This window comes from Ixodes scapularis, unplaced genomic scaffold (assembly GCF_016920785.2).
Source record: "Ixodes scapularis isolate PalLabHiFi unplaced genomic scaffold, ASM1692078v2 PGA_scaffold1__304_contigs__length_218370807, whole genome shotgun sequence".
Classification (NCBI taxonomy): domain Eukaryota; kingdom Metazoa; phylum Arthropoda; class Arachnida; order Ixodida; family Ixodidae; genus Ixodes; species Ixodes scapularis.
The window spans coordinates 95,446,005-95,471,636 of record NW_024609846.1 but is presented as its reverse complement, the minus strand read 5'-3'; the positions used below and the strand labels follow the sequence as shown (position 1 = coordinate 95,471,636).

Below are 25,632 nucleotides of genomic sequence, written 5' to 3'. Positions count from 1 at the left end.
TCTGGATTTTTTAATACTCCCTCGTTACACACCATTTACCCATAAACTGAAACTGCAGCCAAGGCTACAAGCGCGAAAGTAAGAGAGCTCAGCTTTGAAACATTCTTCCGCAGAACGAGCGCTCGCGCTAGAAAGATACCGATCAAAACAAGGAGCGCGAGCCGCTAGCTCGAGCTTGTAGCTTCAGCTGCGGTTTGAGGTTAAAGATAAAAGGAAGATGTTGCGAAAAACTGAGGGAGAGCAGATGAAAATGTACACCAGAACGCCGTGCTGTCAATGGAAGGATAGTGGGTAAACGCAAAGACTTGCTGCCTTTGCGTCTAGCCACCATGCTTCCAATCAGAGTTCGGCGTTCCGACGTCCCTAAGTGCTCTCATCTGCTCCCCTCTCTCAGTTTTTCGCCGTATAGTCTATAGTCAGTGTCCGTTTCGTCGATGATTCCGGTCTCGGCTACTCGTCCGGTAGTCATTGGTCCAGGCCCCGGTCGTTGTCCGACCCTCGCCAGCTGTCGCCTGGGAGAAGTCTCGTCGCGGGAGGCCCGAAGTCCTGCTTGAAGTCTCTCCTTTTTCTCGCGGCGCCGCAAAATCGGAGCCGCTGCCCATGAGAAAGGAACCCACGTCGTCGCTTGGGATGTCGTCAGGGAAGTCTGCACAGAGTGATAGCAGCGACTACGCGTCAAAATCCACCGATTCTACAGGGTGTTCTCGAGAGCCATTCGGGAGTAAAATAAAATGTGTATAAATAAGTCAGTGGACGGGTTGCAATAAATATTTTTATAAAGATGTGTTTAGGTGGAGCGTCTACCGATCTAAATTTTATGTGTGTAGGTTTCTAGGGAAAAGAACTCATATTCTAACAATCTTGTTATTTCTCTGCACAGAAATGACAGCGGAAACAATTCAGACTCGGATCTGTTCGATAGAATTTCTGGTGGTTCATCTCAAACAAATTTTCACATTTTTGGCCTTATGTAGTGCTACATGGGAGTGCCAGCGTCAATCAGACGGCTTGTTATCGTTTTAATTCCTGTGCACTGAAATGACAGATTTTTTTTTTTTATCTTCGGAAACCTACACTTGTGAAATTTACAATTATAAATGCGCTACCTAAAAACACACTTTTTGACGCTTTAGTACATTTCATTCATTAACCTACTTAAACATTTTTTTATTTTTTTTACGGGAGAGTAGTGCACGGAAACACCCGGTACATTGTCACCGACGTCTAGCATTTCGCACTCTGAAGCGCACATAACAAAAGGGGCAGTGCACCGCTTGCAATGTTCCCTCATACTTTTTGGAATGGCGAACAAATTTGCTAAATATGCGAAGGACGAGTTCAACTTCAGTTTGTGCCAAAAGATGCGGGCAGCTTTTGTTCAAACTATAAGCGAAGAAAAGTCGACGTGGTGTACGCCGCTCGGAGGAGTGTGGATGAATTTTATCGAAGAGGCCTCACAAACGTCGGTATGGCACGGTGTTTTACAGATCTAAATTTTTTTAAAAACATAAATGCTTTTGAGCTGAACGCCCATCCGAAAATTCTGAACCGTCCGTCCATCTGCCCGTCCGCCCGTCAGTCCGTTCGTGCATTTTCCGCTAAATTTAGCGGAGAAATTAACGTCACGTGATCTAACACCATGTGACATATACACCGAGGAAGAAAATTGACACGTGACGTATACGTCAATTCAGTTTCCCCGCTAAGTTTACCAAAAAACTTGACGTCACGGGACATACATTATTTCAGTTTCCACGCTAGATATAGCTGGAATTTGGACGTCACGTGACCTATTCATTACTCCATCTTCCCCGCTAAATTTAACCGAGGGGGCAAATATACATCACGTCACACACCCAGTTCCTTCATCCCATTTCTCTTCTCCTTACCCCTCCCTTTCTTCCCCGTCCGTCTCCCTCTTAGGGTGCTCCCCACGTCCCTCCCTTCTCCATTTCTCTCCCCATTCCCCTTGGTGCTTTTCTTCCCTCACCCTTCTTTGGCCAACACCATAAATTTATTACAATAAACGCTAGAGGCTCAGGTGGCGCTAGTGTGCTGTTGCATTTTGAAGCAGACAGCAAGCAGTCAGAAATTGACTTCCGGTAATGCATTTCTATGGGAAAAAGCGAGTGCATTTTCTCGCTGCGCACGATTATAAGAGCAAATATCACGAATAAGTTGTACGTACTAGGCACATTTGAACATTTCTCAGTCACGTGGACGAAATAATTGGTCACTTACAGCATTTTTATTTGAAATTCGCGGCATGAAAAACGGTTAGCGCGAACACTTAGCCGACGCTGTCCAGCATGGGGGATATACGTGGCAAACGAACAAAGGACAAGTAGAAAACCAAGAGAGACGGCAAGAACTACGCAGTAACGCTGGATAAGTAACTCCTTGTGCTTGCAGACAATGAAAATAACTGTCCGTTTCGCAATAAATAAGTACTGCTTTATTCTTTCTGCTGATGAATATGTGCGAAAATGCTTGTTCTGTGTTCAAATCATCACCCGCACGCTCCAAATCTTTGCAAATGGGTGGAAGCCAGAGAACAGGTGCGCGATAAAAACTGCCCAACATAGGAAATAATAGTGAATTGCCAAGAACACGGAATTACTGCGAAACAGTCTGCTGCAGAAACCAGCCTGGCCTTCCTACGCAGCAACGCTGCAAAGCAAAGCCCACAATTCCGTCGGCGAGATAATCGCAAAGACAACCCCCGTGCTCGCGCGAGGGGCAACGGCCGCATCGGTGAACGGTGACGCCTGCACTGCCCATCACTCGGGCGCTTTGCCGTCTTCCGGACAGCCGAATGAACCACATCTGCAAGACAACGATTCCGCTGTAACTTCGCTCGGCCCGGCTGCACAGGGCAACCAAAACGGCTCCGATGGTTTCATTACCGTTCAACGCAAGCGCAGGCCTCAGCCTTCTGTGGGAACTGGCGCAAACAGTAAGCTGTCTGCCGCTCCTAGGCCTCCTAGGCGTCGAGCACTCTTTGTTTCACGTCTGCATCCGTCGACTACATGTGACGACTTTGCTGACATTGTGAACAGTGCAGTTCGTCCACAGTTCTGTGTTTGTACGACGTTAACCACGAAGCACGAGAGCTACTCTTCCTTTCATGTGTCAGTAGGTGAAAATGATTTCGATAAGATTCTAAATGCTTAGTTGTGGCCCGCGGGCTCGTTGTTCAGGCCATTTATTGACATTCTAAAACCGAGCAGTGACACCCCAGGCCTTGATAGTATGCCTCCGCAGTCAAATGGAGCATCCTCCCCTTTAGGCTCCTAAATTTGAATACTCGTAGTCAGAGCTGGCAGTAATGTAATTACTGTAATGAAATTACAGTAATTTAATTACCTGTTCCAGTAATTAGTAATGTAATTCATTACTTTTTGTAGCAGGTAATTTAGTAATGTAATTAATTACTCCAGCGACGGTAATTGTAATTAAATTACCTAATTACTTTTTCGCACCAGGCATATTTTTTGTGTCCACAATGCACAAGAGCGCTTTTCTTTTTATTTTACTTTTTCTTTTTCCTCTACACCTTTCCAAAAAACGCTCTTTGGCCGCCGCTATGTTGCTGATGCTAATGCGGCTGGTGCAACTCTCGCGCCCGCTATCAGCTATACTTCGTTTCAGCTTCGGTCCAGACGCAGCCAAAGCTACAAGCGCGAGCTCCGGGCTTTCAGCATCCCTGCCAAGCACGCGCGCTCGTGCAGTGCAAGCACTATTCTGGGCCACATGCTCGCGCTTGTAGCGTCGGCTGCGTCTGGACCGAAGCTGAAACGAAGTATAGACATTTTCTGCCACTCTTTTGAACTGTAAAAACCCGCTCAGCGCGATTCTCCACCTATGTTTTGCGGTTTTGCATTCGACGTTTTCTGGCCCCTCTTAAAAGTGTCCGCTTACTTTTCCTGATGCATGCTGCGTACCCTCTCTGTGTTATCTTCCACTGTGAGAAATAGGGCTGGTAAGTTTCTGCCATTCGAGCTTTTCTGCTCGACATTCTCGGGAAACGAAGGAGGGGAAGTAGGTCGAACTAAGGCCCCTGGTGGAACGGTCCTCGACGCTGTTTTGCGAACAATGACAATAGTTTGTCCCCCCTCCCAGAGATAATCCGCGTAGGGTCCTCAAACATCTCCAAAAATAGTTGTCCGGGTTGGGGTGGGAAACGGATCAGTCGCGTGCGTTCCTCTGTCTATCGGTAAACATGTTATTTGTGAGCGTGAAAAATGCATGCCTTTCGGCTATCTTCTGTTGTTAATTAATTTCGACAGCTAAACGCTTTGTCGTTTGACACGCGGCTAATCGAACGGCGCCGTAAAAACTTACCGTAGAAAACAAACAAAAAAAAAAACAACAACAACTAACATTCCAGTCGCATTCGTTCTGTCACACGCGTACCCAACAAAAATAGTTTACTGCTTTTTTTTCAAATGTAGTACAATGCTTCCCAATGTCCTCGGGAAAATACATGCACCATGAAACACAAAATGCAGCGGAAAGCACGAGAATTTAGCCGCCAGCAGTGTTTGAAACTGCGCCTACACAGGCTGTGCCTGCGTAGGCGCAGCCTGTAAAAGTATACAAAAGTAATGCGAAAGTAATGTCATTACTTTTAAAAGTAATTTGTAGTGGTAATTAATTACTTTCTGGCTGTGGTAATTTGTAATGTAATTTAATTACATTTCAGTTCTTTTCAGCAAAGTAATTAGTAATGTAATTTAATTACAAAATATGAGTAATTTGGCCAGCTCTGCTCGTAGTCTGCTAAACAAAGCAACGGCGCTAGAGGCCGTTTTTCTGACATAGGAACCAAAAGTGGTCGTCGTCACAGAGACTTGGCTTAATGAGCAAGTGATGAATGATGAGGTGTTTCCTGCTGGTTACAAAATTTTTCGAAAAGATCGTTGTTCGAGAGGCGGAGGTGTGGCTATCGCTGTGAAAGATAGCATATCATGCTCTATTGTGAGCTGTACTTTCGATGCTGAAATGATTTGGGTAAAACTTATTTTTTCAACGACGTCAATCCTTGTAGGTGCTTTTTATCGGCCGCCTCATGCCGGCGTTTCACACCTGCTGGCATTACAAGACTTTATATCTGCATCTTACCATCGTTACACTCATGTTATACTAGCGGGTGACTTTAATTTACCACATACTGATTGGGATCATATGCAACCACTATGGGAGTGTCAGCACTCTCATTTGTTGGTTGACATTGCTTTTTCATGCAATATGACTCAAATCGTTCGTAGTTAGACGCGTGTTACTAATGCCAGTGAAAGCCTTCTTGACATGGTTTTTGTTTCCTCTAAGATTGCACGACACGGTGCCCAGTGCGAAATAGTCGAAGGTATCTCTGATCACTCTTTAGTAGTATGCACTCTAACGTTGGCTTGTCAGTTATCAACTACTGTCGACATTAAGCGGTATTGTAACTTTAACAATGCGGATGATGTCGATACTTTAGACGTTCTGCAGGAAAGTTATTCGCTTTTTTACAATATGTATGATCCTGTTACAAGTACTGCCAATGAATTGTGGTTACGGTTTAGGGGTATAGTTCAGCACTGCATTCAGAAGTTTGTTCCATTCCGTATTAGGAGAGTGAAAAAGTTTAACCCATGGATTACACGTGACATTCTACATTTGAAGCGTAAAATACGGCGAGTTCGTCAATTTGGTAACGGGAATAACATTTCGTCTTTACCGTTTTTGCGCAGACAGATGAGGTCGTCTGTTAAAAAGGCTAAGCACCGTTTTTTTAACGTCACCTTGCATAACTATCTGCTTAGTGATCTTCGAAAGTTTAGGAGGTTTTTGAAACGAAAGAAATGTTCTTTCTCGGACATGAGACTGTGCAATATCCTAACAAATTACAAACAGTTAATTTCAAATGCTTCCAACGAGTACTTCACGTCTATATTTACTGTGGAAACGGGAATAGTTCCAAGTTATGAGAGTTCTAGAATAGTGATTCCGGACATCAGCATTACTGAAGAGGGAGTTTTTGCGGCCCTCCTTAACCTTGATGTTAGGAAGAGCCACGGTCCCGACGACATTCCGAATGTTTTTTTGTTTAGATATGCTGAATGGTCGGCAAAGTTTTTGCATTTGATTTATTGCCACAGTCTCAATACGGGAGACGTGCCTGATGAATGGAAAAAGGCTAGGGTGATACCAATATTTAAATCGGGTGACAGTCAATGCGTCGAAAACTACAGACCTGTTTCACTTTTGTGTACAGCCAGTAAAGTTCTTGAACACTTCGTATTCAAACATCTTATAACATGTTTTGAGGACAGTATGTTTTTTCAGGACGAACAGCATGGATTTAGACGGGGTTTTTCTTCTGTAACACAACTTGTTCATGCGAAACACGAACTTGCGGTTGTCGTTGATATCGGCGGACAGACAGATGTTATCTTTTTAGATTTTGCAAAAGCGTTTGATCGCGTCTCGCATGACAAACTACTGCATAAGTTACGCTTCATCATCAGTAACGAGAACATATTACGATGGCTCGATTCCTATCTTACTAACCGTGCGCAGTGTGTTAGTGTTGACTCTGTTTTTTCCCCCAAGTCACCCGTTTTATCGGGCGTGCCCCAGGGCTCGGTCCTTGGGCCGCTTTTGTTTTTAATTTTTATTAACGATTTAAAGATACAACACCCCCATGTACAAAGTCGATTCTTTGCTGACGATTGTGTTTTATTTGCTAAGGTAAACAACCCGTCTGATCAAGAAGAATTAAATTATTGTCTATCTTTGGTTCATGCATGGTGCATAAAATAGAATATGGTTCTGAACTGTAAAATGTGCGTTCAATTGAACGTGACGCGGAAGAAAAACCCTTTGCTTTTTACATATTCTATCAATGGAGTACCGCTAGAAAATGTTAAGCAATATCAATACCTCGGAGTTTTAATTACCTCTGATTTGTCATGGGGTGCACATATTGAGTTTATAGCTCGTAAAGCAATGCGGAAGCTCTGGTTTTTGAAACGAAATATTAACCTCTGTTCTTATGAAACGAAACTGACTGCTTAAAGACCATCATAAGACCAATGCTAGAATATGCATGTATTGTATGGGACCCTCATACAAAGGTGTCAATCGATATGTTAGAGACTGTGCGAAAAAAGCATTGCGGTTTGTGTACAACCGTTATGGTTTTATGTCATCCGTTTCAGATTTGTATCCAAGATCGGGATTGAGTGATTTAGGAACCCGGAGAAAAAAAGAACGGCTGAAGTTTCTTTATAATATGATACAAGGTAATTTGCGACTGCATCTCTGTGATTACACTTCGTTTAACGAAACAAGGCCCACGCGAGGCAAACACCAATTAACACTTGTCGAACCATTGTGTCGAACCACTTTGTTTAAAGCATCCTTTTTTCTTAGAACCACGTGTGAGTGGAATAAGCTTCCTGAAGGTGTTGTAAATTTGAGATCCATAGATACATTTAGTGATGCCCTACTCTCGCACTTTGTTGAGTAGTAACTCTGTCTGCTTGTTTGTACTGCTTCCGCTTGTTCTTGAATATTGTTTTTGTATACCTCCTGCCTGGGCGTTCTACAGAAGGCTGGCAGTATCACCAAATAAATAAATAAATAATAAACCACAGCTTTCGTAGCCCATGTACTTTATTCTTTACGTTTCGAACGTTTTTTTAACCACTCGTAAAAACGCACGTCGGGGTCATTTTCATATAGTGAGAGGACAGGCAAATTAGCAATATATATAAGCACCAACGAAATGCTGGCGAACTTTGAACACACTCCACATTCCTTTCGATCGTTATTTTGCTTAGAATCGTCGCTTGTTTCTACATACCTGCCATGGAACAGAGGTTTGGGCCTGAAATATAGCGAAGTTTACACTCGTTCAGTAGTAAAGGAAAAACGCTGTAACTAAAGCAATTACTCTTTCACAATATTAATAAAGGTACATACTATCCGGTGCAACCGAAATAACAAAAGTTATTCACGTTATTTTTCGAGACAAAATTCACGCGCGTTTTCCCATAGGAATACACAGGAAGACTGGAAAAGTAGACTGCATGCTGTCTGCTTCAATTTGCAACCGGAAGTCCCGTAGACACCAGCGCCAGCTGAGCCTCTAGCGTTTATTGTACTAACGCTATGTAATACACCAGTTCAGTTTATTCATTTTTCTTTCCTCTCTTCCCTCTCCCTCCTTCTACTAATCTTTCTCCTCCTCGTCCTAGATACCCTCTCCCCGCCCCAGCTGCCTCCCTTCCACTACCCTTCTACAACCTTCCTGGTCACGTGGCACGCCAATTCAGCTTCCCTAAAATTGATAGATAAAAGTATAGGGGTGGAACGACTATATAATGTATAGCAAACAGTTGGAAAAAAAATAAGAAAAAGAAATCTCTCCTAATACTGCATTTTATGCATTATATAGGACTTCGAAGGTAAAGGTCACTGCCAATCTTTTTTTCAGAATAATTTGTTATTTTCTTGGTATGTGCGAGCTTTAGAAGAAAACACGCAAATTCAGTAGCCGGAAACAGCTCCTCCGAGTCCGCGCTGCTGTTTTCGCGACTCACTCCAAGAGAGAAACAACGAAAAGAGTGATAGGTGCTGGACGACCATTCCTCAGCAAGGACTTGTCATAAGAGCAAGCTCAGATCGCCAGTCAACGTTCCACTTACACTTAAGCAACCCGTGACACTGCTAATGCATAATACAAGAGACAGTCGGCAGACTGAGGCTTGCTTTTTTCTTGTATACGGCGTCAGATTGATCATGCAAATACTTTGTCTGCACGCATGGGTACGAAGCAAGCATGTTTCGCATATGCTTGAGACGTGTTCGCAGATATGTAATCCTGTCATAATGTCTGCAAACCGCGTCTTTTGTACGATGCAGGCAGTACCATGTGTGACTGTGTGGCTCGAGAGACACACAAAACATAAAGATGGCGCTACATAGAGTACATCATAGAGGATAGCAAGCTTCTGGAGGTGACACGACGGCACCAGAGGTGAAGCCAGAAGTGTGGAGGGACATGACTGCAAACTGATGACCAAAACCGCAGATGTTTTCGTCATCGTCGAGGGCGTGTCCCTCTGTGCCCACTTGTGGCTTCGCCTCTGAGGGCGTCATGTCACTTCCAGAAGCTTCCTATCCTCCTTGGAGTACATAGAGGAATGGTGGGCGTGCTAAGGAGGCTGGTTCTATTCCAAAGTATAAGACCGAAGGAAAGGAAGCGAAGAACGCACCGGAAATTCTTCTCAGAGCACGTTCTAGCTTGTCCACTCGTTCATCCAGGTCTGCCAGATCACTGGACAACTTGGAGATAGTCTCGAGCAAAGTCTGTAGCGAGCAAAAAAAGAGAGAAAATGGTTAGTTTCCTCTAAATCAAGAAACAAATTTAAATTAGTTGTATAAATAAGCCACGTTTTTACTAATAACGACCGACGAAGGAGTCTTTTTGTACTTAAAAGTCGTTATCCAAGAAGAAAACAAAAGGTTATGTATATACTATAGATAGATCTTGATGATAAACAATATATATATATATATAAAGGTGAGGCAGAGTAGTTTGAGAACAATGGACCGGGAGAATGTAATAAGTCAGTGATCCGTACTTGCCGAGTTGCTACGCTAGGAGTTTATTGCATGTATTAGACAGTTTCGCCGAGAGACTCGGCTTCGTCAGGATATATATATATATATATAATCATTTAGCATACTGCGTTGCACCATAATGACAAGCAAGGCTGAGACTAGCGCACGGGACACCATTCACCAGAATTAGCGCCGCCATCCACCAAAGAGCCGATTGATGACACGTCGTAGAAGGAAACTTGATTCGATAAAGCTATGCGCAAGGCGGGTAAACGCTGGCCACCGTTTATATTGTTAATAAATGGAATGGGTGTAAGCGACAACAAACCCTGTAATATGGAAAAAAAAAATACGGTACCGGATGCAAAAAAAAAAAAAATTACACTTATTTTAATTTATGAACGCAGCGGACGCTAATGTCTGATTGACATGGTGCGATTTTACTTGCGATTTCAGAGTTGGGACGTCTCCCATGTGGCAAAAAACAAAAAAGCGTGGAGGAAGCAGCGGCACGCGCCGTCGCAACAGCGTATTTGCGAGCAAAATCGCACAACAACCTGAATCGGGCTTTCCTCCATAAGCAGCCCTACAGGCACGCGACGCCGTGTAAACATCGCCACGTCCTTTTTCTGAACTGTTTCAACTTTTTTCTTCTGGCTATTTTCGAAGCTTTCGCGACTGACCAGTCTTCTCGATGCGCCTCGTAGTCCTCCCTCCTGCTCCTTCTGATTCTATTGGTGTGCGTGTGCGTTTTTCTGTGTGTGTGGCCGGCGGTGCTTTTCGCACAGTTGCTCCACAACCGGTCACGCTTAATTATTTTTTTTTCAAGGCTAACTGGGAATTCTATAAGAATGCAATGCCGTGTATAGTGCGTCTGGAAGCAGCGCCATCCTATCCATTTGAAATCTACCACATTCTCCGTTACCAAATTAAATCACTCTTGTTTTTTTTTTCTTGGCCATATTCACGGAGTTTATTTACGTAAAAAAAAGGATGAGATGAACGGTGCATTAAATAAAACTGGCGGCGCTCTCGAAAAGGAGCAATGGAGGGACACTCTAAAGCCACAGACACATATCATATACAAAGAACAGTTTGCAGGCATTAACGCATTTCCTTTTTCCTGGGATAACGGTACCGCCACTTTGGTCCTACAAGGCCTGTCTGCCGACATCTTAGAAGAAAACATGCTTCAAATGTGCTTAGGCGTGTCCACAGAAAATTATGTCATTATGTCTGCAGCGAACGCAGTGTCGTTTATACGCGGTGTATGACCATGCAGTGTGGCGGCGGCCAGAGCCCTATATACTCGGAGAGTACGGCCGATAGGCGACCTTGCCGCCCGCTAGAACAAGCGAACATTGCGATAACACCAAATGATGGATTTTGCTTTTGCCACTCTACTTACACGCGCAGTCCAAAGGTGTGGTTAGTAGTTGTTTTCTAGACACAGTTTCTTGTACTCTGACATTTTGTTATGCATGCAATTGGTCGCTATATTCAAGTACTGACCACCCTTTATTGATCTCCAAAACCGTAACTTACAAATAGGCTTTATTTATTTTGGGTTTAAACAAAATGAGGCTTTCTCGAACAAAAATTACTTTGGTGACTGAGGTCAGGGGTCCGCAGTGCCTCTCCTAGATGGCGCCCGTAACGGCACTGAATTTTAGCGGTGGTCATTTTTTGGGACCTAATTAGTATTCAAAGTAATTTAAAATTTACTTTTCACGAAAAATAAAAAAGTGAAAGCCGTTTACAACTCCCTGTAACGCCGAATTGGCGCGCAGCTCTTGAGGAGGAGGAGGGAAGGGTACTGAGGGCCACGTGTTCTCGGAGGGGGGGTCACGTGACATAGGGGAAAGGGTCACGTGACCCGGGGGTGTCACGTGACCCTGGCGAGGAGTCACGTGACTCCCCAGGTCACGTGACCAAAATTTTCCCGCTAGATTTAGCGGGGAAATTTTTCCTCTAGATTTAGCAGGGAAATTTACCCATAATGCACCGCACGGTTACGCCGACGGCGACGGCGACGCCGACGCCGCTCAAGCCGGAAACGGGCGCCTAAGAGCTGCGCTCTAAAAGGAATAAGTTCAAGCTCATAATTCTAAGAGGTCGTAGCAGATAAGTAATCTTGAGCTGCTGACACTGTGTGCAGCGCCAAAAACACTTACATAAGTGATAAACACTTTTATTGCAATGGCGGGTCACAGCTAGGGATGTCGCGAACCACCCTAGGTTCGATTTCGAAAGGTTTCGATATTTGCGAAGCGAACTGAGGTTCGATTTCGAAAAATTTCGATATTTTCGTACCGATCGAGGTTCGATTTCGAAAAATTCGCAACTTTTGTCCACAGCGGAGTTTCGAATTCGAAAATTTCGAAGCTTTCACGGTTTCTAAAATTTCGAATTCGAATATTTCGAATATTTTTTACTTCAGGTTCGATAAATTCGAAGATTTCGAAATTCTTTGTAAAAAGAATTCGAAAACTTCGAACGCTTCGAATTTTTATAGACATAAAGTTCGAACAATTCGAAGTTTTCGAATTCCTTTTTGCATAAAGTTCGAAAGGTTCGAAGGTTTCGATTCTCTTTTGAAGAGGTATTGAAACGAAATTTTAGCGCCGATCTTGTTGCATAAATATGGGCTAGGGACAGGCACCACCTCGGAAATATAAATATTGCGCTGTAAAACACAGGAGAACTAATTTTAAACATAATTAAACGATTTCAAATTCTCATTTGGTGGATGGGGGGAAGTTCTCGTGACATCACTTGTGCCAAAATAGCAGCGCCGTTCTGCGGCAATACGGCGTGCCGGCAGAATTCGCCTAGGCCTGAACGCGTTTGCAAAGCCTTGGCGGAGAAAGCCAAAGCGTAGTTGGCCACAGTGAGCTCGTTCTCGTTGCGGCTCTTTGCACGACACGGCCCGAGCATGCTTCTGGCACGGCCGGTATTAGTTGCTGCGAGTCGCGAGCTGCAAGCCGACGTTAAAAAGGATATGTTTGAACTACGAGGGTGTCAGCAAGAGCCACGCAAATGCCAAATACCTGTTCACACTCGGAGCGGACACGCGCGTTTGATCGAAGTGCTGGATTCGCTCTGTTAGACCGCGTTTCGGTAAGCGCTTCTGGACCGATCTTTTACGATTGCAACTCGGTACTGACATGACACTCGGCAAAGAAAGGTTAGACCGACATCGCGTAGCTCCCACGAACTGCTATAGCTCGACACTGACCTAGCGTCGAGTCAGAATAAAAATGGCATACTAATAACAGAGTGTACATACCGAGTTGCCAAGCTAATCCGTATGGCGTTTATTTGAGCTCTATATCACACAGAACAAGGAGATAGAATCAATGAGAGTCCCTTTTCGACGACAGCGTTCGTCACCGCTGTCTCGGAAAGCAAGGAGATCGAGATGACAAGGGGAAAATATTGACCTCTGAAATTTAGTTCAGCGATCAAACTACTCATCCGGTTAGGGTCCACAAGGGTCGCGCGGGCATATTCCATTCAGCAGGCCAGCCGGTCATGGACAGACGGTCTTGGCCAAGGACCGCCGGAGCAACGGTGCGCCGAGTCGATGTTGCTGCTAGGCCTACTATATTCTGCCGAGCTCGCTCGGTCGGCAGAATCGTGGCCGTTGTAGCTCTTCTCGTGTGTTTGTGGATCCTGCGTTCTTGATCGTCGTGGTCTGTTTTAAGTACTCCTTCCTTTTTTCTTGCTGGTTGAAGTCGGGACGCACGAGAAGAGCACGAAGAAAAATAAATATCCGTTGGTGGCCGATACCAAGTAACTGAGCGACGCTGTCGGCCTTGTTGATTTGATCGTAAAAAGTGCGTAAGACAGCTTCGGAGCTGTCGTAGGATTCTGTCGTAACCTGCGCAAAGGTTACGACAATTTCGTTTCGAGAGCACGGGTTTTCTCTCAAATTTGTCGTACGCACTTTTTTCGTCGTGAATTCGCTTTGAGAATCCGGCCTCAGAGCTGGTTTTGTCAGTGCTGCCGTGGTTGCCGACTTGCCGTGGTGCAGCGTGCGTGCAGCCCTTGCACATCTCAAACGGCCACGTTGTCACAGGTCGTAAATCGTCGACGCTCCACCAAGTGGCAACGCTCGTAACCACAACATTCACGCCGTAGCCTTTCCCGACCGGCACAAGTGACGTCACGAATGCGCCCAATATCCCAAGACGCATCGCGCTCTCCGATGGCCGATTTTTGAGCGCGCGCCCAATCGGGCCCATTAGGGTGAAAAATATAGCCATCCGTTCAAAATACAAACGCGCGATTATGATTTATGAATATCATTGATCATATTGAACCTATTTCTGACCATAATAGGTGTATTTCAAGTTTCGCTTTAGTATCCCTTTAACGCTAAATTCAAAAAAAAAAAAAAAAAGAAAACTTCGAAGATTTTGAATTTCTTTCTAATCCAAGTTTTCAAAGTTCGAAGTCCGATTTTCAAGTTTCTCCACAGTTTCAGTTTCAAATAACGTTTTCACGACTCACTGGTTTTCAGAAAATCAAGTTTAGAAACGTTAGGGTGTCATATCTAGATTCTGCGAAGTTGGTCAGGCAATTAAATGAGACGACGAGTGTCCCGGACGTGCTAGAATATTTGCCATTGCAGAATTGTGACCGCCAGCCCCCGGGGGGGGGGGTTAACCTGCATCACGCAGTAGTGATTGCACGAACACACTATTTTACGACGAGACTCTTCCAGTTCGAAACGGCCAGGGGCGAGCAGGAGGTTGAGGCTCAGAAAAACCTTGAAGCGACCTGGCAAACTAGCTCGCTACCCCTTGCACGCTGGTAGTAATCCGATCCGGTGAAGTTTATAATTGTCCTGGAGGTTTATTTTCTGGGATGGCGGAATCGCCTCGCAAAAAGCACGAAAGCCGACGCAACTCGAGGTCGAGGAGTGTTCTACCATACAAGTGGCGTCGGAAGAGGAAAAACGGAGGGAAAGAGGGTAGCGGGAACGGGGGGAAGAGGGTAGCGGGGGGAGGGGGGACGGGGGGTTTCAGCCTCCCTCTCCCCCTTGCACGTATTTCGGACTGTTAAAGAAAACAATACGGGGAAAGAGGGCGTGGTCGAGCTTATTTTAATCTGAAATTATTTATGCATATGTATAGCTAATGTCGCTCTTCACTGCATAAAAGGTTGCGTAGATGGTCATTGTTAGAAACTGGTTGCCAGAAGGCACTGCTCGTCACATGCTTTGTGGTTCGGAAGTTCAAAGCTGTCTTTTCAACCTAAACACCTGTGCCGATAGTAACAAAAGAAAAAAAAAAAAAGAATAAATGCGGGAATAAAAAGCAGGAGAAAAAAAAAACTATCAAGAATTCGTCCGAAGTGTTCTATTCTTGCATATTCAGAGGTTCAGAACTTCGAAACAAGTTTCTTTTACCAAAATGTGTACAGACTAAAAGAAACACGTCCCAGGAACGTGAAGCGAAAAAAAAAAAGTTTTCTTTTAATGACGTGCTGAACTTGAACACTACTAGAAATCTTCTCCCATCAGTTTATTTATTCCTTAATGTGAAAAAAACAATAAATATATTATTTTGTATTCTGCAGATGGCAATGATATGTACTGTCTGTGGTGTTAATTTAAATGCAATACCTCAAACAACTTAGACGAAAATAAATATCAAGTTTAGGTCATAATTGCATGCAGATACATGTTTGGACATTTCTTCGAAACTCACGTTGAATAACAATAATCACATCTTAAGACGGCACTTACCTAGGCTATACATAGATCATTCTTAAAAAAAGTATAACATATCTACCATGAATAGCTCCGGCTGCAGCGTGGTTCAAATCTGGCACAAACGATAATCGTCAAAAACCCGTCGTCCTTCCTCGCCCCTTCGGGGATTTATTTCTTTAAACCTAAGCATGCCAGAACATTGAAATAAACGACATTGTCTTTCGTAAGGAACGCAGCACCGCGTGTAAAAGTTCGAGAAAAAAAAATTACGAATGTACCCCACTACTTGAAATCAAATGAAACCGTCCGCCGGTCTTTCGAAGTTCGACGAACGTCGAACTTTTACCCTAAAAGTTCGAAGTCGTCGAACTTCTGACTTTTCAGAAATCGAAAGTTCGAAACTTTTCGAATTCTCTTGATAAATAAGTTCGAAAGTTCGAAATTTATCGAATTTTTTGGTCAGTCAAGTTCGAAAGTTCGACAAGCATCGACCCTTGCAGCGCAATAAGTTCGAAAGTTCGAAAAAGATCGAATTTTTAGCGTAATAAGTTCGACGGTTCGAAAAGCGTCGAACTTCTTAGCTTAACAAGTTCGAAAATTCGACCTCCGTCGAATTTTACGATATAGACAAATCGAAAAATCGAAATCTTTCGAACCTTTCGAACCGCTTGATTCGATCATCGAAACTTTGATTCGAAAAAAGTTCGCGGCATCCCTAGTCACAGCATACCTTGCGTGCCTAATTTAGAGTGGGTTCAAAATTCGATAACACAAAATGGCGGAGCCAAGGTGTCACCTCTTTGTTCCCTTACTTCCAGCTGTGGTTGTTGGACTGTCGGAATCTTCAAAAGATTGCCAAACTCTCCCAGTATATGGGGCTCTGGCTGCGGCTTTAGAGGAATTGTTGCCCGTTGAAGGTTCCGATGGTTTTGTGCTCAGCTACGAGATAACACATGTTCGAGGATAGGGACGGAAAGCGCGTAACTTCAATGCGTAGAAACGTCTCATGAGCCTTTCTCTGTGAAAAGTAGAAGAAAAATTAACATGGCCTTCATTTTAAACCGAGTTTGCAATTATTGCAAAATCGTTAACCTGTCTACAATTCGGTGTATTTTTTAAAGGTTATTGTTTTCAATTTTAATAACAATTTATCCGTATATTGCACAAACGCGTCCAGATCATGTTAAAAAGTTTGAATTTCCAGGTTTTTAAGATACGGATTCGTAAAGCTATGAATTGCTTTGTAATCGATAATACACGTTTACCTCCTTTTATTCTATGCACACTTACTGTACAAAAAAATATTAAACCTAAGGCGACAACAGCTTTTTTTTTATATAGATATCCAAAGGAACGGTATCACGCAAGTCGCAAAAACGTGCGCGTACATCGACGGCGACTTTGTGATTTTTGTTTTTCAACTGGAATTTTATTTTCCACAAAAAAAGTTTCAAATATGTTTTTGCGGTTGCACAAGTAAAATATACATCTTCTGGTAAATTAAAAAAAAAAAGTTGACCCCGGACATGGTCGTTCGATCCTACCTGAAAAGGCCCAAAACAGACCATCTCAATCAATTAGACTTCTTTTTTTAGTAGCTTCATTTTCTACGCGTTGCGACGGTGGTGTATCTATTGGCGCTCAAAGGCGCAGGTTCAGGTTCTGCCGCGCCCTACCTCCCATATCATGTTACCGCTAAGGTTTTAGGCTGATCTGTTTGCAAAGTCACTGCGGTTACTTCCTTCATACGTCGCGTAGACAGAGGCGCCACACGCCGGCTGTTGAAGAAGGCACCGCGAAGCCTGTTACAGAGAGGCGCCTCTCGATCGCTCCGGCCCATGGGCATTTTGAGGTCGTTTGTACGAAAATGTATTAGGAATTCTTCCTTCAAAACTACCGTCCACCTCTGTGCTGTCAATTGGACCTTGCCTTACCACCCCGTAGCATTTTTACGCCTTTTAATAAGAATCAAATGGTTAAGAACGGGTATATGCATGCCCCATTTATGGCAACCACGTTAACGTCGATTCGATCATAGTTCTTGCTTTGTAACTTCAAACCCACACCAATATTGCATTATGTTTTTGCACTTTGTTAGTAGATATTAAGCGTTAATCTTGGATAATTTAAAGAATATTAAAAATGGCCTTTAAAAATGATTTTCAAAATAATGCATATTTAGTTAAATGCCCCTGTGTGAGCGATTCTTGTAAGTTTTTCCTGCTAACCAGGACAACAATATTTCACGGAAAGATTAACTATATACCGGGAAACACAGTGGCAAAGTATGAAAACCTTAGCTTTTATAGATCCAAAGAAAAAAAATCTTTAATCCAGAGCGTTATTGCGCAATGTGCCTTGTTTGCGATTTCGTTTCTCAAAATAACGACCCTAATACATGGTGATTAATACTTTTGTCAATACTTCCTGTGTCTTAAATATTTCTAAACTCGTAACCAGAAAAGTGTTTTGGGGGAAGCCGCCCAAAGTGCCAACATCGCGCGATACGCAAAACGCGCGCGTGACTGAAAGGGTGCTTGCAAATTTTCGTCGTAGAGACAAATTTTCTTTTACCAAAACAAGGACTGGTTTTATTCGCGTGGGCATGGAGTCAGCAAAATATAGTTTTTTCATCAAAATTAGAAATTTTCACCGGACATGGTTGTTCGATCTTATCTGAAAACACCCTGCGCAGCTTTTTGGAGGCTACAAAAATGGAATTCATATTCTTTTATATTTTTAATAATAAATGTCTGCCTTAGACGACGCACGGCTTCGATTGTATTTCGCATACATAGTTTAAACGCCACGTGACCATGGGAAAGAGAGTGAGCGCGGCTGGAGCCGGCCAATTCTTGAACGGCTGTTTTCGGGCTGAAAGGAAACAAATTTCGAGCCGCAAATCATGTTCTGGGTAGTTGGACTCTTACAGGGTATGTTCAAAGAAAAATGAATACCCTGTCAGTGTCCCTTTAAAGGGGTCATTAAACGATATTGGGTTGGAATGTTCATGACTACATGTGCTGTGCTCAGCTGTGCTCGCGCGGCGTTCGCATCTTCTGAACTGCCAGAGGAAGTTGTCCTCGAGCATCGTTTTGAGCATGCGCTGTGACTACGACGACGACAACGCGGACGGGTCGCAGGTGTACGGCAGCACTTTGCCTCTTCCTTGGTACATGCTCGGGCTCTTAATCAGACGGCATTCTACTGCCGCTGCTGCTAAAGCCCCTTGATGTTTCAAAAGTAGCGCAAGGTACACCGATGCTCGAGACACGTGCAACGTGCAGCCCTTGGGAAGATCATGGCTGCACAGCGCAGCACTGAGCTAGATTTCAGACGCGATGTTGTTCCCAGGGGCTTCAGTTCCCAGAAGTGGCACGCGCCACGTGTCTCGAGCATTTCCGTAACAATGAATGGCGCCAATTTTCCCAGGATAGAGCGGCTTTAGCTGCTACTGCTGTTGTTGCCGCGTGTCGCCATATCTCAACAGAGGACCGAGCTCGAGGTACGAGCAGGTACGAGCACGCTTGACGAACACGGAATGGGCCGAGGTTGGATGGGTGGCTAGCGGCTATGCCCAATGTAACGGGCGGCAGCTTGCTCCCCCTAGCCTAGACAGGGCAGAGGTTCTGCCCAAGCCGGCCTGCCTGGCAGGGCAAGTAATGTGACGTCACGAAGCGAGTTTCCAAAAACGCGTACTATAGAGGTTGCGGTACGCAATATTTATATTTTGATTTAATAAAGTTTGGACACGATCTTGCCGAGGACAGCGTAACTGATAACAAATTTGTGTGTCATAAATGCCATTACAACCAACAATTTGCACCCAAAATATAGGTGAACAGAGTGTAGACGGCACGCACTTTTGAAAAGACCCTATTATAGAAACTCGGTATGCTCACTGGTGGTTGTAAATTTCTTCAAATGGTCTATTCCAGCTAATGATGCCGCAATTTGACGAGGGCTTAAAATAATGTGGACACCGTGTAGACAAGCTGATGTGTGCGTTAAAGATGTGGTGTAAAATAACCATCAGTTTCTTACAGGCTCATAACAAATTCCAAGTAAGCGTTATAAATGCATGCCATAAAGTTTCAACTTCATTAGAAAAAGATAATATTCGGTCATCTTTAAGCGCGAAAGTATCGATCAATAGAACACTAAGTCATGAATGCATACTGAAAATATGGTAATACATTTAGCTTATTTTTTTTAACTGGACCTTATGTTTGTTGGATAAAAGACAAAAAGAAACGTAAGAATTCTATCATATATATTAATATGGCTAAAGTTGAAGCACACTATTGTGGTTTGCATCAGTCTACAAAGCAGAAGTTGAAGAAACTGCACAGGCACGCCATCAGACAAGTAAATGACCGTGCCCTTCACTCACCACTGTGTCTTGATGACTGGTGAACGAATCCGTGCCAGGGACGGCCGTTCCTGCGTTGGAAGCAGCAGATAATGCGCATTATTGTCAAGAAATATAACTCGCGTCGCAACCATAAACATGCCAGAGATTTTCTTTTTTTTAAACAAAATGTGTTATATGGTCGGAACCTATATTTTGCAAAGCTTTCTTTATACCAGAATTCTCAATTTAACGAATTGATTCAACTGTCTGAACACGAAAAAAAAAGTTTATAACAACCACAGATGACAAGACTATTTCTATATGCGCCCTCGTTTCCATCAAAACAAAACGAGCTTTGACACAGCTCTACTTTCTTATACACTTTTTTATTCGTCAGAAGAGTACCGAGAGGACGATGCTCTGCAGGTGCCTCAAATGCCTATTTCTCTGCGTTCTCTTTTATGCCCCTTGCTTCGTTGTAAAATAAACCACAAAGCCAAATGCCTGTATCGAAGGTAGCATCTGCCGTTTCTCAATCAGTTGAGATTACCACATTACTCGCAGATAAGAAACCGGCGTGAACCATTTTGTTCATCCAGATATAGTCCTACAATTATTTTTTCACCATGCTGAATATTAAAAACACAATAAAAAGACCTGAGTTTTCAGGATGACCACGTCTTTGTTTCTTATCCTAGTACGCTTGTTCTGTTACGACATGTTTGACTAAGATGTTAAAACTTTATACGCCCCTGCAATACGCCAACCAAACTTCTCTACGTCGCACCGTGGCTGTTGCGCTTCGAGTGAACTTCCGGTCATGAATGTGGGCGGTAAACATCATGCGGGCCGGGCATTGCTGTGTTATTTTGGAAGAAACCCGTCTAAAACCTGCCTTTTTTATCAAAACGGCCCGGCTGGCGCTGCACCAAAGGAGCTAGGTAAAGTGTCAAGATAATTTTTCACGTGCTTTCTGCCTGCCCGGCTTGACCAAGAACGGAAACAGGTGCCGTAAAAGGAGAAACTAGACGCCGTCGGACCACGACTGCGTGTGCAGGAAACACCTTGGGCTAAATTCACGGAGACATGTGGTCGTAAGATTTTTTTCTATTGTTGTTACAAAAAGGCAAAAATCCGTCAAGTGGTCCGGACCTCAATAATAATTGGGGTTGTGTGGATATTTATACAGCGTGTGGTTGGTCAACCATTTCAAAGTTGGTACGGACCTCCTGTACCACGTTCAGTGTGTATTCACGTTCAAATTGTCGTCCGCTCGTCCAAACTGTCGTCTGCTCGGTCAAACTTAAAATGACGATTGGCCCTAGACCACGCCAAAGGCTAAGCGCAGTTGACGCGGTAATTGCGATAAAAAGTAAGTGCAGGAATCAAAATAATTTTTGTTCTGAAAGTTGTTTGGGGCAAACAGGCTCGGTGTAAACAGTAGATACAAGAGGATGTTGATCATTGTTACCTGTTACGATCACCGACTTATTTTGCCTGATTCACATAGTCCGATTTTGTATGCGTTTTTCAGTATCGACGTTACGCATTACAGTTACCGTCCACGTTTTTTTTTTTTTTTTTTTTTTTTTTTGTAAAGGCTTCCACGCACAATTGCGTTTGAGAGAGCTTGAGTGCATTTGACAGTGCGCCGAGAAACGAAAGTGAGTCGCCGACGCATCTGTGCTTCGTATGAAGCGTGGAATTCAATTCAAGGAATAGCTTGACACGCCACATAAGAAGCAGGGGTGTCCTGGTTTCTCGCGCAGTCGCAACGCATTCAAACGCTCTCGAACGCTCTCAAACGCAACTGTTAATAGGGTCCTTAACCCGAGCGATGTTGCGATTGAAAATAGCGAGCAGAATTTCATCATGTGAATCAGGCTGCACCATCATTTTGCGGCGTGGACGCGGAATGTAATCTACATTATTCACACTACGTTTTGCAGTCTAACAAAATATTGTTCACTTTGCCGAGGCCACGAAAGTCATCAGACGTTGCTAGGAAGATGTAGAATCAGTAATGCCAACGTAAAAAGGGAGTACGGGGACTCACACCGACGCCAACAACTTTGCGTCCAAATGGTTTGTTGGTGGGAGCCGCCACCCGTCTTGTCCCCACTCCATCGCGCATGGGCGCCGCTAGGGGCGCACCAGTTTATTTACAAATGTTTTTTTTTTTTTTTATTAATGCGGAGATTTGTTGAAGAAGCCCCGAAGGTGCAAAAAAGGTACACTCTAACTTAGAGTGATATAACCATGGAAATAAACGAGGAAGTTGTATAGATTACAGCAGTAGTTCTCAACCGTCGATGTTTCGCGGACCCCTTGTGGATCGGCGGGGACGATGGAGGTCCCCGTTCGTGGTGAGGGGAGGGGAAAGGTATAGAGTAAATATTATAATGGTTTAATATGCATTTAACTAAGGGCTAGTGTAAAGTACACCTTTCTTATTGACGTACACACGAGGAAACTCGCCCCAAACTGAAACATTTCTTCTCGACCTGGTAAAAAAACGACTTTTTTTTTTTTTTTTGCCGGGCTTGACTGACGAGGCAGGACTTCGCAGACCCCTCGAATGCCTTCGCGGATCCCAAAGGGTCCGCGGACCCCCATTTGAGAGGACCCCCATTTGAGAATCAGTGGATTAGAGGACTGTGTAAATAGTGAGGAACAATTTAAGAACAGTCATCGAGCTATACCTTGTATGCCGACGCCCGTAGGACCTGTGATACCGGGAGGACCGGGGAGCCCAGGTGGCCCTTGCGGTCCTTCAAGACCCGGTAGTCCAGGAAGTCCATCCATACCTGGACTACCTGCGTAAAGAGAGATTATCCACGTAGTGTGCACTCACACATGCCGCCTTTAACAAATTGTTTAGTAGTCAACAGCATTGGCAAAAAGGTAAAGCAACAGGAACCTCGTTCTCTCTCACTGGAAATGCGCGGTGATTCTGGAATCGACGCAGGACCCCCGAAATGTACTGTCTTAAGGCTAAGTTTATCTATTCAGTTATGTTGCTGAAAGTTTGGTGGGCATTAAGCAGGCTCAGAGGCTCGTACACTGCACCCCTGACAAACAAACAAACAAACAAACAGACAATAAAACTCTTAATATTCTGAGAAAAAATGTTTGTCTTTCCTTTCCTTTTTTTTTTTAATAGCTTTCTATACGCCGTTTTACCCTTTTAGGGCCACTGATAACACTAATATCAATACTTTCACGTGTTCTCTGCTTCAAGAGGCGGGATATAACCGTAACAAAAGAAAATATATTGGCAATAAAAAATTCAATTGTGCGAAACAGTTGGTCAAAGTCGCCGTCCTCTTCACCCAAACCGGCGGAAGCGGGGAGGGCGGAGGACGCGGATCCTCGCTTCTTTTTTTTTTGTTGATGTAGTTGGCAAAAACATTTCTAAATTCTTACAGCGCAGCTCTTAGGCGCCCGTTTCCGGTTTGAGCGGCGTCGCCGTCGTTGTCGGCGTAACGTTGGTGTAGTTGGTCAGCCATTTCAAAGTTGTTCCGGACCTCCTGTACCACGTTCAGTGTGCATTCACCTTCAAATTGTCGTCCGCTCGTTCAAACTGTCGTCTGCTCCGTCAAACTACTGTCTGCTCGTCAAAATGACGATGGGCCCTAGACCACACCAAAGACTAACCGCTGTTGACGCGGTAATTGCGATTAAAAGTAAGTGCACGAATCAAAATACTTTTTGTATTGAAAGTTGTTTGGGGCAAATAGGCTCCGTATAAACAGTAGATACAAGAAGATGTTGATCATTCTTACCTGTGACGATCACCGACTTGTTTTGCCTGATTCACATAGTCCGATTTTGTATGCGTTTTTCAGTATCGACGTTACGCATTACAATTACCGTCCACGTTCTTTTTTTTTTTTTTTTTTTGTAAAGGCTTCCACGCACAATTACGTTTGAGAGAGCTTGAGTGCATTTGACTGTGCGTCGAGAAACGAAAGTGAGTCGCCGACGCATCTGTGCTTCGTATGAAGCGTGGAATTCAATTCAAGGAATAGCTTGACAAGCCACATAAGAAGCAGGGGTGTCCTGGTTTCTCGCGCAGTCGCAAAGCATTCAAACGCACTCGAACGCTCTCAAACGCAACTGCTAATAGGGGCCTTAACCCGAGCGATGTTGCGATTGAAAATAGCGAGCAGAATTTCATCATGTGAATCAGGCTGCACCATCATTTTGCGGCGTGGACGCGGAATGTAATCTACATTATTCACACTACGTTTTGCAGTCTAACAAAATATTGTTCACTTTGCCGAGGCCACGAAAGTCATCAGACGTTGCTAGGAAGATGTAGAATCAGTAATGCCAACGTAAAAAGGGAGTACGGGGACTCACACCGACGCCAACAACTTTGCGTCCAAATGGTTTGTTGGTGGGAGCCGCCACCCGTCTTGTCCCCACTCCATCGCGCATGGGCGCCGCTAGGGGCGCACCAGTTTATTTACAAATGTTTTTTTTTTATTTATTAATGCGGAGATTTGTTGAAGAAGCCCCGAAGGTGCAAAAAAGGTACACTCTAACTTAGAGTGATATAACCATGGAAATAAACGAGGAAGTTGTATAGATTACAGCAGTAGTTCTCAACCGTCGATGTTTCGCGGACCCCTTGTGGATCGGCGGGGACGATGGAGGTCCCCGTTCGTGGTGAGGGGAGGGGAAAGGTATAGAGTAAATATTATAATGGTTTAATATGCATTTAACTAAGGGCTAGTGTAAAGTACACCTTTCTTATTGACGTACACACGAGGAAACTCGCCCCAAACTGAAACATTTCTTCTCGACCTGGTAAAAAAACGACTTTTTTTTTTTTTTTTTTGCCGGGCTTGACTGACGAGGCAGGACTTCGCAGACCCCTCGAATGCCTTCGCGGATCCCAAAGGGTCCGCGGACCCCCACTTGAGAGGACCCCCATTTGAGAATCAGTGGATTAGAGGACTGTGTAAATAGTGAGGAACAATTTAAGAACAGTCATCGAGCTATACCTTGTATGCCGACGCCCGTAGGACCTGTGATACCGGGAGGACCGGGGAGCCCAGGTGGCCCTTCCGGTCCTTTAAGACCCGGCAGTCCAGGAAGTCCAAACATACCTGGACTACCTGCGTAAAGAGAGATTATCCACGTAGTGTGCACTCACACATGCCGCCCTTAACAAATTGTTTAGTAGTCAACAGCATTGGCAAAAAGGTAAAGCAACAGGAACCTCGTTCTCTCTCACTGGAAATGCGCGGTGATTCTGGAATCGACGCAGGACCCCCGAAATGTACTGTCTTAAGGCTAAGTTTATCTATTCAGTTATGTTGCTGAAAGTTTGGTGGGCATTAAGCAGGCTCAGAGGCTCGTACACTGCACCCCTGACAAACAAACAAACAAACAAACAGACAATAAAACTCTTAATATTCTGAGAAAAAATGTTTGTCTTTCCTTTCCTTTTTTTTTTTTAATAGCTTTCTATACGCCGTTTTACCCTTTTAGGGCCACTGATAACACTAATATCAATACTTTCACGTGTTCTCTGCTTCAAGAGGCGGGATATAACCGTAACAAAAGAAAATATATTGGCAATAAAAAATTCAATTGTGCGAAACAGTTGGTCAAAGTCGCCGTCCTCTTCACCCAAACCGGCGGAAGCGGGGAGGGCGGAGGACGCGGATCCTCGCTTCTTTTTTTTTGTTGATGTAGTTGGCAAAAACATTTCTTACCGCGCAGCTCTTAGGCGCCCGTTTCCGGTTTGAGCGGCGTCGCCGTCGTTGTCGGCGTAACCGCGCGGTGCATTATGGGAAACGTCCTATGATGCAACGCGCGGATCTAACTCGTGACCAGCGCGTTGCATTATGGGACGTCTCCTATAATGACGTCACATGCGACGTCACGAGTGACGTCACAAGGGTCACGCGCGTTGCATTATGAA

General features: G+C 44.2%; 1 protein-coding gene across 1 annotated transcript; it reads right to left on the bottom strand.

The window, feature by feature from the left end:
- Positions 1-416: 416 nt before the first annotated feature.
- LOC121835959 (pulmonary surfactant-associated protein A-like) lies at positions 417-22,499 on the bottom strand. The gene is made up of 4 exons (XM_042290545.1): positions 22,397-22,499; positions 19,734-19,783; positions 9,270-9,363; positions 417-646 (listed from the first exon to the last, which is right to left on the bottom strand). The coding sequence occupies exons 1-4, from the start codon at positions 22,497-22,499 to the stop codon at positions 417-419; spliced, it is 477 nt and encodes a 158-aa protein (XP_042146479.1).
- Between the last annotated feature and the right edge of the window lie 3,133 nt (positions 22,500-25,632).